The sequence below is a fragment of the Trichechus manatus genome, unplaced genomic scaffold, assembly GCF_000243295.1.
Source record: "Trichechus manatus latirostris isolate Lorelei unplaced genomic scaffold, TriManLat1.0 scaffold00002, whole genome shotgun sequence".
NCBI lineage: Eukaryota > Metazoa > Chordata > Mammalia > Sirenia > Trichechidae > Trichechus > Trichechus manatus.
In genome coordinates, this window is record NW_004443938.1 from 9,663,734 (window position 1) to 9,678,110 (window position 14,377).

Genomic DNA, 14,377 nt, shown 5'->3' on the forward strand with positions numbered 1-14,377 from the left:
TAGAACTGTCTAATCTTGAGCTGAAAGGTGAACCTCAGGAGTGACTTCAGCACTGAGATAAAAGGGCATCCAGGGACCATACTCTCGGGGTTTTTCCAGTCTCTGTCAGACCAACAAGCCTGTTGTTTTGTTTTGTTTTGTGAATCTGAATTTTGTTCTACATTTTTATCCTGCTCTGTCTGTGCCCTATATTGTGGTCCATACCAGAGCAGTAGGTGGTGGTACCCAGGCACCATCTAGTTGTTCTAGGCTCAATCTGGTGGAGGATGTGGTAGTTGTGGTCCATTAATCCTTTGGACTAATCTTTCCCTTGTGTCTTTGGTTTTCTTCAGTCTCCTTTGCTCCAGCCGTGATGTGACCAGTAGATGTATCTTAGATGGCTGCTCATAGGTTTTTAAGACCCCAGGCACTACTCACCCCAGTCAGATGTAGAACATTTTCTTTATAGACTATGTTATGCCAGTTGAGCTAGATGTCCCCCAAGACTGTGTTCTCCAGTACTCAGCCCAGAAGCTCAAAGGATGATTTACCTGGATATAGAATTCTAGGTTGCTGGTAATTTTTCTTTCAATACTTTAAATGTTTCTCTCCACTCTCTTGCTTTCATGGTTTGCAATGAGACATTTTCTATAATTCTTATCCTTGTTCCTCTATAGGTAAAATGTTTTTTTCCTCTGGCTTCTGTCAAGATTTTCTTTGTCTTTGGTTTTCTGAAATTTGAATGTGATATTTTGGGACAGTATTTATCCTGCTTGAGTGTTCTCTGAACTTTCAGGAGCTGTGGTTTGATACCTGGCATTAATCTTGGAATGTTCTCCACCACTAATACTTCAAATATTTCTTGGGCTTCATATTCTCTTTCTTCACTTTCTGATATTCCCATTACGTGTATGCTAAACCTTTTGAAATTGTCCCACATTTCTTGGATGTTTTGTTCTGTGTTCTTTTTCACTTATTTTAGTTTTGTTTTGTTGATTCTTTTTACTCTTTGCATTTCAGGTTGGAGAGTTTCTATTGTCCTTTCTTCAAACGTTCTTTCTTCAGCCATGTCAAGCCTAATGATAAGCCTACTGAAGACATTCTTCATTTCTGTTATAGTGTTTTTAATTTCTAGCTTTTCCCTTTGCTCCTTTCTTAGAGCTTCCATTTCTCTGCTTACATTACCTAGCAGGTCTTGCATGTAGTCCACTTTTTCCATTAGATCCCTTAGCATATTAATCATAGTTATTTTAAATTGCCAGTCTGATAATTCCAACATCTCTTTCATATCTGAGTCTTGTTTCGAGGCTTGTTTATTGTCTTCAGGCTGTTTTTGTTTTTGTTTTGTTTTTGCTTTTTAGCATGCCTTGTAATTTTTGGTTGAAAGTTGGACATAAAGTATTGGGTAAAAGGAACTGAGGTAGATAGTCCCTAAGTGTGAGGATTTATGTTGATCTGCCTAGCAGGTGGGCTGTGATTAATGTTTGCTTTAGCTGTATGTTCCAAAGTCTTCAAATCCTTCTAGTGTCCTTGTTTTTGTGTCTCCTCTTGATTTTGAGCTTCTCCAAGTACTCCTCAGAGAAAGTCTGCACCTTACAGCTCTTTCTGCTGTAATCAGCTGTTATTATACTGTAGCCCTGTTGGTGTGGTGGCAAGGTGTGATGGAGGGAGCGTGTTCTATGAAATTTCAATTAAATCTCAGTCTTTTAGTGTGTCTGTTTCTCAGTGCTGTGACCTTCACAAGTGTTTCTTCAGTGGTATAGGTTTTATTTTTCCCATGCTTCCTACTCCCTTCCCTGGATGCAGCATTCCCAGTCTGTTTCTTTGAAGGCCTGACTTCTGTTGGCTCTGTATTCCCCTTTATGTAAGACAGGAAGGCTAGAGGGGCTGAAATTAGAAGAACACCTTCCCTATGGCTCTGAGCTAAAGTGCTGGTGAAGTCTTTTCCCCAGGTTGGTGAGTCTTTGTTATTTCATGATGATTGCATATTTCATATGATTCTTTGCATATTTCATGATGATTGCTCTTCTGCTGCTTCTTCTCTTCCTCCTCCTCCTCCTCCTCCTCTTCTTTCTCTTCCACCCCCTCCACCTTCTTCTCTTCCCCTTTTTCATTCTTCTCCTCCCCCTTCTCATTCTCCTCCTCTCGTCTTCCTCTTTCTCCTCTCCTCCTCTTCCTCCTCCTCCTCTTCCTATTCCTCTTCCCCTTCCTCCTCTTTCCTCTTCCTCTTCTTCCTCCTCTTCCTCTTGTTCCCTCTTCCTCTTCTTCCTCCTCTTCCTTTTCTTCCTCCTCTTCCTCTTTTTTCTCCTTTTCCTCCTCCTTCTTTTCCTCCTCCTCCTCCTCCTCCTTCTGCTCCTCCTCCCTCCCCTGCTGGAGCCACAAGGGGATCTTCACCTTAAAGATCTGGGGAAGGGGGATTCTAGAAAGTCCATAAGACCCAGAAGTTTCCCTACTGTCATGCCTCCAACAACTCATCAAAATTTCCATTTAAGCATGATAAACGTAACTAATATCACTGAATTGTACATTGTTGAAAAGGAAAACTATTTGTTACATATATATTTACCACAAGAAAAAACAAATTTTTAATTATCATTTAAGTGTTCTCATCAGTTTATGGCTCCAGCAGCTTCTGCTCCAGGTAAACACATCTCCACTGTGACACTCTAGATGCACCTGTCTTTCAGGATTTCAGGGTGGTTGTTTGCCCTGTGACTTTGGTGCTCTGATGGGTCCAAGAAAAGTTGTTGATTGTCAGTTTGTCCAGCTTTTTCTTGTTGTTAGGATGGAAGCAATGACTCCAAGCTCTTTACACGTCAGAACCGAAAAAGGAAATACTGACTTTTATTTCTCAACACAATAGATCATATAGTAATTGTTTGAATAGCTGCTTCCCTTCTAAACAAAGGAATTTTTTTTAAATAAATAGCAGCAACAGTCATTAGATGTGGGAATGCCATTAATACCATTAGCAATAAGTTTACTTTCTAGTTTTTGGGGTTTTTTTGTTTTTTTTTTGGCATTTCATGTTTACAAAGCAGCTGGCTTTCATATGCATTCAAAACAACTGCTTGAAGTAGACATTGCTAATATTCCCTGATAAAGGAACCGATTTATCCAAGAGTACATATCCAATTAGTGCAGAAATAGAGCTTCAGCCCAGGCCATGATGGCAATACTGTTTTAAAAGGTATAGAACTCTCAATTTTGATATTTTCCTTTTGTAATTCATACTTCCAATTGCTATTTTCAAGTGGTAACAATGGCTTTAGGCTATTCTTTTGAGAAAATTGGATGAGAGGAGATGGAAAAAGGTAAGGTGGTAGCTCGATGCTCAAGGGAAGATATTTGCTGAATTTTTTAAAGCGGAAGATTTGAATATGTTTATAGGGTGAAGTGAACAAGCTGCAGAGCAGTAGAGGTTGAGGAGAACGGGAGAGTGAATGACGAGTTAGACCCACGGAGCTGAGAGGGGACAGGTTAGAATGGATGAAAAAAGATGTTATGAGGAGGAGAAACCCTTCGCCCTTTCATCCTGGAGGAGTAGAGAGATGGGGACAGATAAGTCTGTACTCGGGAAGGGATAGGAAGCTGAGCGATGGTACACTCGATAGTTCCTACAGAGCAGGTTCTCTGGAAGCTGACTTTGAGCTGGAGTTTGGGTGCAAGATGTTTATTAGGGATCTTCACCTGTGAAGAAAGAGGGAGGAAGGAAATATGATTGAGCAGAGAAAGGACCTAAACTTCTGTCATGGATTGAATTATGTTCCCCCCAAAAATGTGTGTATCAATTTGGCTGGGCCATGATTCCTGGTATTGTGTGATTTTCCTATACGTTGTAAATCCTGCCTCTATGATTTTCATGAGGGAGGATGGGCTGCAGTTGTGTTAGTAAGGCAGGACTCAATCTACAAGATTGGATTGTGTCCTGAGGCAATCTCTTGAGATACAAAAGAGAAGTGAGCAGAGAGACAGGAGGACCTCATACCACCAAGAAAGCAGTGCCAGGAGCACAGCGCATCCTTTGGACCTGGGGTCCCTTCACGGAGAAGCTCCTAGTCCAGGGGAACACTGATGAGAAGAAGGCCAACAGAGAGAGAAAGCCTTCCTCTGGAGCTGATGCCCTGAATGTGGACTTTTAGCCTACTTTACTGTGAAGAAATAAATTCCTCTTTGTTAAAGCCATCCACTTGTGGTATTTCTGTTGTAGCAACACTAGATGATTAACATCACTTCCATGCAGGCTGATAAACCCTCTGCCAGCCCAGCAGGGGGCTTTGGAGCAAGGATTGTCCATCAGTAGCCCATCCGAGGGCAAAATGGCAGGGACTGCCCCTCACTGAGTCACCAGGTTCAGGCTGTTTCAGGAAAGGCATGAGCTCAGACAAGGTACCTCTGCAGCTGCAGAAGACCAGCTGGAGCCGGAGGCATCATCTGACTGTGCTCCTGCAGCTTGACTGCAAGTCTTTCCCTGGAGGAGGATCTGGCAGCTTTTCTCCAGGCTTACCTCAAGAGCTCTAAGTTTTGGGTCTTATATCAGGCGAGGTCATATTTTGAGAATGAACTTTATATAGCTTAATTGAGAACAGCAATGGTTTGGAAGAGTTACTATGGAGATGGGAGCAGAGCTGACCAAAGAAGTGAAAGAAGGGCAGGCTATGTTGAGGACCCAACAGATGTGGCCCATGAGTCTGTACTGGCACATCCTCAACACTGACACAGGTTCAGGTGGATGATGTGAATTTCTATTAGAGGATCAACTAGCCCCATTTTGATACACCAGATGAGATAGGCAGAACTGGAGCAGAAGTAGGGAAAACATGGTGGGGTTTATTCCGGGCTAGATATAGGCAAAGCAGGTACAGTAGAAGTATAATGGAGTAATGCATTTCAAATATCATTGACATTTTCCTCTGTTGGGGTCCAGGCTGCGGAGAAAGGTGAGAGGTCAAAAGAAGACCACTAACCAGCAGACAAAACACAAGCATAGGCTGAGTCCTCTGAGGATGAGAGAAGGGAAGAGTAGAGGAGAAGACTCTCATGGCTGGTGCTATCCTGAGCTTGGTAGGGAAGTGCCTTAGTCATCTAGTGCTGCTCTAACGGAAATACCACCAGTGGGTGGTTTTACCAAAGAGAAGTTTATTCTCTCACAGTCCAGTAGGCTACAAGTCCAAATTCAGGGCATCAGCTCCAGGAGAAAGCCCCCTCTCTCTGCCGGCTCTGGAGGAAGGTCCTTGTGATACATCAGTCTTCCCTTGGTCTGGGAGCATCTCTTTGCAGGAACCTCAGGTCCAAAGGATGCGCTCTGCTCCTGGCACTGGTTTCTTGGTGGTGTGAGGTTCCTGCGTGTCTCTGCTCGCTTCTCTCTTTTATATCTCAAAAGAGATTGGCTTAAGACACTATCCAATCTTATATACCTCATCGGTATAACTGCTGCTAATCCATCTTATTAGAGGATAGTGATTGAATTTACAACACATAAGGAAATCACATCAGATTACAAAATGGTACATAATTGTACACTACTGGAAATCATGACCTAGCCAAGTTGACAGAAATTTTTGGGGAACACAATTCAGTCCATGACAGGAAGTGACCACATGATAGACAACTCATTCATGGAGCACCTATGACTGAGCACTTCAAATATGCCAGGCACTGTTCTAGGCACACGTGACACAACAGTGGCAAAACAGGCAGAAATCCTTGCACTTGAGAACGTTGCCTTTTAGCAGTGGAAGACAGGAAATAAAATAAATGATCTGTGCATTGCATTCAAAGATAATGAGTGCTATGGAGAAAAATACAGCCGTGATTATGGGGTGGGTGGGGAGATGAAGCCAGGCTGCAACTTTAAATAGGGTGGTCCAGAGGACTCACTGAAAAGGCAACATGTGAGCAAAGACTTGAAGGAGGTGGGGGAGCCCTATATGTGGATACCAGGGCCAATAGCTTTCCAGATGGAGGGAGTAGCCAGTGGAAAGGCCTTGAGATTGGAGCCTGCTTGCTGTGCTCAGGGCCCGCAGGCAGCCCTGTGTGGTCCAATTGCAATGAGCTAGGAGATGGTGCTAAGGGATCACACTGTGGGCCAGGTGGTGGGGACATTTTTACTCTCGTGAGATGGGAAACCCACTGGAGGATGGCATGATATCCACATCCACATTATAACAGGACATCGAGAAGAGACATAGGAAGCATGTTGGCGATGATGCTGGACAGTATGAAAATATGATGGGGTGGATGGATTGTCACCTACGTGTAGACCCTGTGTGAGTAACTGGGAAGAAACAAGAGTACGCCAATGCCTTTAACACCCTCTTTTCATAGCATCTTTATTTGTCAGGGCCTTTTTCTTCCTTCTTTCCACCCACACCAACTTCACTGAGTGTTGTAAACTTAAATTTTTATCCACAAGTACACCTTTCTCACTGCACTATTGCATTCTGTATGCAGGTCTTACATTTCTAGTTTTGTTACTGTTAAATTCCGTCTTCACACTAAGTTTGTTTCTTTCCATTTCTCACATCCATGTTCATGTGTTGAGCACGCTGACAGATACACCTCCACAGTTCTTCTTAAATACCTTGACCTACAGGTCTTCCTCCTGACCAACTATATGCTATATCTATCCTTGTTTATCATATTTTACTGCACCTACCAGGTGTTTGGGGTAATTGTCTAGTCTCTTGTTAAACATGTTTATATCTGAACTATCATTGACATCAATCCTCTTAGTTATATCTTAGGACAATCCAACAATACAAATTCTGAAGATCAGCTAATTTTAAATTCTGTTTCTTATTTCACCCAGAATTAAAATAAATCAAATCAGCTCCTCTCAAATTTGAGTGTTATAAAGGACTACTTGTAAACAGAAAAAAAAAATTCTCTAGAGCCCCTAAAGTTGAATAAAATTATTTTTTAATATTTCTTAAATATGTATATGTATAAATCTAGATATAAACATCTTATGGCTTACAGCCAGAAGGACCAAATAAAAATTTATAAATTAAACATAAGCAGAAGTACAAAAGTAAAAGTAGTCAAATTAGCCACCTGAATTTAATACAGTAGATGCTGTTATTTTGCAGGAAATGAATCACTGCTTGAGGGAAACGGTAGTTCAGTGGTAGATAGAGTTCTCGGCCTCCTGCCAGAAACCCAGGTTCGATTCCCAGCCAATGCACCTCATACGCTGCCACCACCTGTCTGTCATTGGAGGCTTGTGTGTTGCTATGATGCTGTACAGGTTTCAGTGGAGCATCTAGACTAAGACAGACTAGGAAGAAAGGCTTGGAGATCTACTTCTGAGAGTCAGTCACTGAAACCCTATGGATCACAATAGCCTGATCTGCAACTGATCATGGGGATTGCACAGGACCAGGCAGCATTTTCTTCATTGTGCCTGGGTCACCATGAACCAGGGCCAGGTCCTTTGAGCCCAGCATGCCTGTGACCATGAGCTGCGTGATGCCTCACTTCTTCCCCACTTCTCCTCTCGAATCTTCCGTTTACCCACTTGGCCCTCGCTTGTTGGGAATGCGTCCCTTGCATGTTGTCTGCCCAGGTTCTTTTCTTGTCCATTTCAGGAAACTAAAGTATGACGACTTGGTCCCTAGGAGATCTAAGACACAAGAACTAACTCGAGGCTCAATTGCATAGCAGTTTTTTGGTAAATTACGGCCAACCAAATGATCCAGAATATACTTGGACTAATTTTTAAAATAATCCTCAGAATGGTAACATTAAATTTAAACAGTTCTCAAAAAGAACCTTTAGATTGCAGTTCTTTGTCTCTGGACTCCTGTTTGAGAAACACTCAGCTCAATTATATCTTTAAACTTCAAGGATTGGACTTTCCTGCTCTACGATATCAGATGTGCCTTTGGCGATTGATGTATTACATTTTCTACCAAAATATTCACCTCCTGAATTTTACTTATTTGCTTGGACTATTGTCAGATGGTGACATCACCTCGTGTGCATATTTTTCATCTTTTGTGCTGCCTTAGTCAACATTTTTGGACCACTTTCTCAGAGTATGAAATGCCTCATAATAAGAAAGACTAAAAATATGTTCCAGCATTTTATGTGACCATGGAATTTCAGGATTGGAGTCATCTGGTCAACTCCTCTCTAAAATATCCTGCATAAATAGCCACCTAGCCTCTGTGTGAAAACCCCAGTTACTAGTTTATAAGGCAATGAGTTCCATACTTAAATTAGAAATGTCTTTATATTGAACCAAAGTCTACCTACTATAAATCTTTCTGGTTGGTTGTAATTCTAACTTTTAGAGCAATATACAAATCTAATCTCTCCTCTGAAGGATAACCCCTTCACCTCTGTGAAGATAACGGTTGTATTTGTATCAAGATAACAATTGTATTTGTTATCATCCCTAAGCCTTTCCTCCCCCAGACAAATGCCCTCAGTGCTTTTAGTTATTCTTATATTATGATACTGAGTAATATGAGAAATGAGTCAATTTGGGTGGGAGGTATATTTTGCAATAATTCCAATTTCTTTAATAAAAACTTAAACAGATCATGTTATCTGGAGTTCTGATATCAAAGAAGCGGATTTTACATCAAGTTTCTTTCTAGAGTTAATGTTATAACTGACGACAGCATTTTTTACTGAGGAGCTAGGGAATAATTTCATTGAAAAGCAATTTTCACTGGCCTAATTAGTTTAGTTTTTTTTTGTTTGTTTGTTTGTTTTTTTTTTTTTTTTGCAACTGAAGAAAGAAATTTTGAAGGGTTGGATAGCCATTATTGATTGACTGGAACTAGAAAGTGTGGGCACCAAGATTGCCATGGCCCTCCCCCAAGTCCTTCTCAGAAGAGACCCTTTGCAAACTCAAATACAGGATCTTCACTGGTACTGAGAGATCCACTTGGGAGAACCAGGCAATGTCCTAAAATCCAGCTGAAACATGTGGATATGGGACATCCAGCTGCCCCACTCCTAACTCTTGGTGTCCAGGACCCCAGTCTTGAGGGTAAGGAAATAGTACTTGATAAATTAGCAAGAAATGCAGGTGCCCACTCATTCACTTTGACCCACAAAATCCTGGCTCTGTAATAGAGACAAGTAACATGCTGGGAAGGGAACAGTGGTGGTTCAGTGATAGAATTCTCTCCTTCCATGTGGGAGCCCCAGGTACGATTTCTGGCCAATGCACCCCATGCACAGCCACCACTTGTCATTGGAGGCTTGTGTGTTGCTATGATGCTGAACAGGTTTTAGCAGAGCCTCCAGACTAAGATGGACTAGGAAGAAAGGCCTTGCAATCTTCTTCCAAAAAATCAGCCAACGAAAACCCTATGGATCACAATGGTCTGATCCATGACCCATCATGGGAATGGCAGCCTTTCATTCCCTTGGGCATGGGGTCGCCATGAGTCGAGGGTCAAGAACAGCAATAATAACACACTCGGAGTGTTTCTAGGGACCAGAAATGATGTGTGTCCTAAGGCCCCACAAAGGCCAGATCATACTCAGTGGGGGAGAAAGGCCTGGCCAGAGTCACATGTAACCCATTCTTCAAACCCAACTAGAGCCAGGCAGAACCACGGCTCTTTGGGGGACTTACTTTGACTGTGGTTGATGAATCTATGGTTTTCGGTACTCTCACACCAACCACACTGGTCAATGATATTCATACTGTATGTAAGAACAGATCACCGCACAGAACGGTAACAATGTTTTTGTGATTAATTCTTCTTTCCAACAGCTGGCTGTCCCAACTCCCTGATTAAAGAGCTGCATCACTTCAGGATTCTTGGAGAAGAGCAGGTGAGTCACTATCTCCAAGGCGGCGTCAGAATGCCATGAAAGAGAGACACTAATGAGACAGTTTGGGTCCCCTCCAGGGGAGCAGAGTGTGTCTCCTGAAATGGGGAAGAAAAACAGGCTGGAGATGTGAGAGGACACTTTCTTCCTCATCTATCCATCAGACCTGACAGGTTATTAATTGGTACATCTGCTACGTGCCAGAGCTTTTCATCTCCGAACTCCCGCAGTAAACAGGCGCTGCACAGTGGCAGGTCAGCAAACAAATAAATGCAGAGATGAACGGTGCCTAAGGGATCGATAGTCACAGACATCCCTGACTTGATGCCTGTGAGGGGAGGCGCACGCTTTTCTCACCCGATTTTTGTACGTGGTGTGTGTCGTCTGTACTTCTCAGCACTACTTTCTATGTGGATGTGAACGCGTGACTTCTATACAAAGGAGGACCTGTTTAAAGTAGATTATTTCAATGCTGAGTACTCGTGAAGCATGTCATATTTTAAATAGATGTGCTAAGTAAATAATTCAAGGTTCTAAGTATTATACACACACACATCCATATATTTTGACTGCTGAAAAATAAATCTCTTGATCCTTATGTGGAATCACAGACTCCATATTAACAGGTTAAGTCCTGGTGTCATGTTCTCCTTTAAATACTCACACCAAATAGTTGATGACTTATTGGTGGACCTCTTGTTGATTTTCACTCCCAAAAGTTGTCTTTGCCCACTTTGACCAGAGAACATGCAAATGGAGAAATGGAGATGTGGTCGTTTGGTTTTGTCAAGAAATTTTTGGTTGGTATGTTTTTGTTCAGTGTGTGATGTGGCAAAGTAAGACTGCCCATTTCCAAGATGAGATTAAAAGCAGAAAGAGAATAATCAGGGAAGGATGAGAGAGCATGACATTTCTACATCCTCGAATTAACACCTTGAAATACGCCTCCTTTTTTTCATATTGTGAGCTTCCTGAATATCAGGCATAAATGCTTATTCAAATACAAGCATAACTCAACTATCCTCCACTGCAGGTAAGAGTTGAGGACTGATTCCCTCAAACATAGCTATTTATAAAAACACTTGTATATCACCGCCATGTTTCGGTGACAGCCCAAGAGGCTTCTTCAAGCAAGAATCATTGATTGCTACACTGACATTTCCACTTGGATAACAGAGCCTTCTCTTGTAACCTGTACCAATATTTGCAAATTGTTTCCATATTTGTTTTAGAGTCATTGGATGATTAGCAGGGAAAGAAACCAGCTATAATCATCTCCTTAGATTTGTGTAAAATTTGGGCCTCTTTACGTTCTTCTAGGAATTTAATCGAGCCATAATCAAAATCAATATTACCCTGATTAGTTGTGCAACATGGCAGTGTAGTGCATTACAGCAATACTGATCTTTATGTCCTGGGAAACCACTCTTCTTCCTTTCCTTCTTTCCTGCCACTCAACGGATACGTACTGAGCCCCTACCATGTGCTCTAGGTGTAGGCTCTAGGGATGTTGTCGCTGTGTGCCGTTGAATCAATTCCAACTTATAGCAACCCAGCCTATGTGACAGGGTAGAACTGCCCCATGGGGTTTCCAGACTGTAATGTTTACTGGAGCAGATCACCAGACCTTTTCTCCTATGGAGCAGCCGGTGGGCTCGAACTGGGGACCTTTTGGTTAGCAGCCAAGCACTTAACCATTGTGCCACCAGGGCTCCTTAGGCTCTAGGGATAGAAGAGTGAAGAAGAGATGCCTATGGAGCTGACACTCTAGTTGGCAAAGACATACAAACACCAATGCGCTCAGTGTATGTCATGTTAGATCGTGATCGCTATAGTGAGGAAACAGAGAGTGCCAGCCCCCACCACTCCTGCCAGTGGGGTTGGACAGCCTCACCAGGAGCTCCTGAAACTCTCAGCTCTCTTTGGATGCTTGAGCAACAGATATCACTGGCTGAAATGTAACTTTCCTATTAATGTGTGTTCCAAGTACCGTTGGACAAATCATTTCGCCTCTCTCTAACTTGGCTTTTCCATTTGTAGAAAAGGGAGAGGGATGCCCACTGTCACTTAGAACTTTGGTAAACAAAAGAATTGCAAAGAAGGTGCAAATAGTAAGTGCCACACTAAGAGATTTCAGATTTAAATACTGTGCACACTACGTCAATAGATTGAACTATTGGCAATAAAGCAGACACTAAAATGAGTGTAATGTTCACTTGGAGAGTGAATTGGTAAAGCCTACCCAGATGCTGGTTAATTACTGAATTCATTACTGGGTGGTAGAGATGTTCACCAGCTATCTAATTCCTTTGCATGCAATTCCTTTCCTCTTTTCATGGATCTCTAATAGCCATCTTGATTTTGAGATCTGGATTAAAAATAAATCTTTAATCTCTATAAACCATTACCTTCCTAAAATTATATTAAATTAAAACTTTGGGATTTAGAATAATACGTTTATTTTAACTCCTTGGCCGTGTCTCTGGTTTCCCTTTACAATTCCTATTCATACAGCACCTTTCACTCCCCCAAGTCCAAACTACATGACAAAGATATTATCATACTTGAAGCAAGTGGAACAACTCCAAAGTTTTAGGTGAGCCCTAAAGAAAACACATGTGATATCTGGAAGTCCATGAGGTCTGAAGAGTTTTCAGAAGAACTGCATTTCAGAAGTGCCTCCACTTTTTCCAGCTTCCTCCACCTTAGGTTTAATCGCCAGAATTTTAAAGAAATAACCTTCATTCACTCAACAGATATTTATTGAATATTTTTTGTACTATTATTGTATGTTAGATAAAAAAGGTAAACAAGGAAGGCAGTTACTAATCATGATAAATGTTAAGATGAAAACCAACACTGGTTGAGATGTAACCTACTTGAGATAAAGGATCAAGGAACCTTGAAAGCTAAAAGTTGAGAGGGCATCAACTATTGAATGAGGTAGGATCTCAAGAGTGGGATAGAAGAGCATTCCAAGAGGAAGAAGGCACATGTTCAGGGCCCCCCCAGGAGGTGAAGAGCTTGCTTCCTTCAAGCCGCTGAATAAAACCAGTGTCGCTAGAAAATAACGAGCAAAAGGTGATGAAAGATGCAGGTCATGGAGATTATTGTCAGAAGTTTAGGTTTTGTTCTGAGTTCAATGGGAAATCCTTGAAGGGTTAAGTAGGGGACTGACATTCTCTAAATTACAGTTTAAGAATGCTAATCTTACTGCAATATCAAGATAGTCTGGATTAAAGTGGTGGCAGAGAAGATAGAAGTGAATATTCAGAGGTAGAATAAAGGACGTGGTGATTGATTGGCTGTGGGCCAGGGAAATGAAAGAATTCTGAGTTAGAGAAAATCAGAAGCTCAGGGAGACAGAGAAGAGAGGATGGTGTAGGTGAAGATTACGGACCTCCTTTCAAGAAATGGGCCCGTTAGCCTGAGAAATTCCATTTATCTGAAGGAGGAGGCTCTTGGGTTTATAGGCCAGTTCTACCGAAAACCATTTCTCTAGGATTGAAGTTGTCAAGGATTTCATTTTACTTGGATTGACAATTAACACCCATGGAAGCAGCAGTCAAGAAATCAAATCTGCTGCAAAAGACCTCTTTAAAGGGTTAAAAAGCAAAGATGTCACCTTGAAGACTAAGGTGCTCCTGACCCAAGCCTTGGTGTTCTCAATCGCCTCATATGCTTGTGAAAGCTGGACGATGAATAAGGAAGACCAAACAAGAATTCACACCTTTCAATTGTGGTGTTGGCAGAGAATATTGAATATACCATGGACTGCCAAAAGAACCAACAAATCTGTCTTGGAAGAAGTACAACCAGAATGCTCCTTAGAAGCAAGGATGGCGAGACTCTGTCTCACATACTTTGGACGTTAACAGGAGGGATCAGTCCTGGAGAAGGACAACATGCTTGGTAAAGTAGAGGGTTGTCGAAAGAGTAGAAGACCCTCAACGAGATGGACTGACACAGTGGCTGCAACAATGGGCTGAAGCATAACCACCACTGTGAGGGTGGTGCAGGACCAGTGTTTCTTTCTGTTGTACACAGGGTCACTATTAGTCGGAACCAACTCGACAGCACCTAACAACAACAGGATTGTAGGAAGGAGTAAAACAATACATGCCTACCTACAGCCTTGGTCTCTGACGTGTGCTTAGAGATCATTTCCAAAGCCTCTAGAAGCGCTCAGCACCAAGCCACTGTAGAAACTCCCTCGAGGAAAACAGCTTACATAATGTCTGCCTTGATTCTTTTCCTTCCTGTGTGTGCTGCCATGTGTCACAGTGGAGAGGGGACAGCGAAGCCCATTGCTTTTGACTTCCTTTCCAGAAGATTGCTCAGCTCCTGGAATTGGAATACTTTAAGGTGTCATATCATTTGAAACATCTGAAAAAGGAAAAAAAAAAAAACTTCATAAATTGTGGTTCAAGATACAGTCCGTTGCTCTAATTATTTTTTAGGTGTTGTTTGTGCTATTTCCTCCTTCCGTTTGATTTCAGCCATGGTAAGGACTGGTTATTCTATGTAATAAACAAGGTTAAGCCATTTCTCTAGCCAATTCTCATCATCGTAGATATCAGATGTCCAGGGATGAAAAGAA

General features: G+C 41.9%; 1 protein-coding gene across 1 annotated transcript in view; it reads left to right on the forward strand.

The window, feature by feature from the left end:
* The window catches only part of PRKN (parkin RBR E3 ubiquitin protein ligase), a 1,016,813-nt gene that overhangs the window by 774,648 nt on the left and 227,788 nt on the right, over nucleotides 1-14,377 (forward strand). The window contains exon 7 of the mRNA XM_023728574.1: nucleotides 9,719-9,780. Coding sequence (XP_023584342.1) covers nucleotides 9,719-9,780 — 62 coding nt within the window. The remainder of the gene's footprint in view (nucleotides 1-9,718; nucleotides 9,781-14,377) is intronic.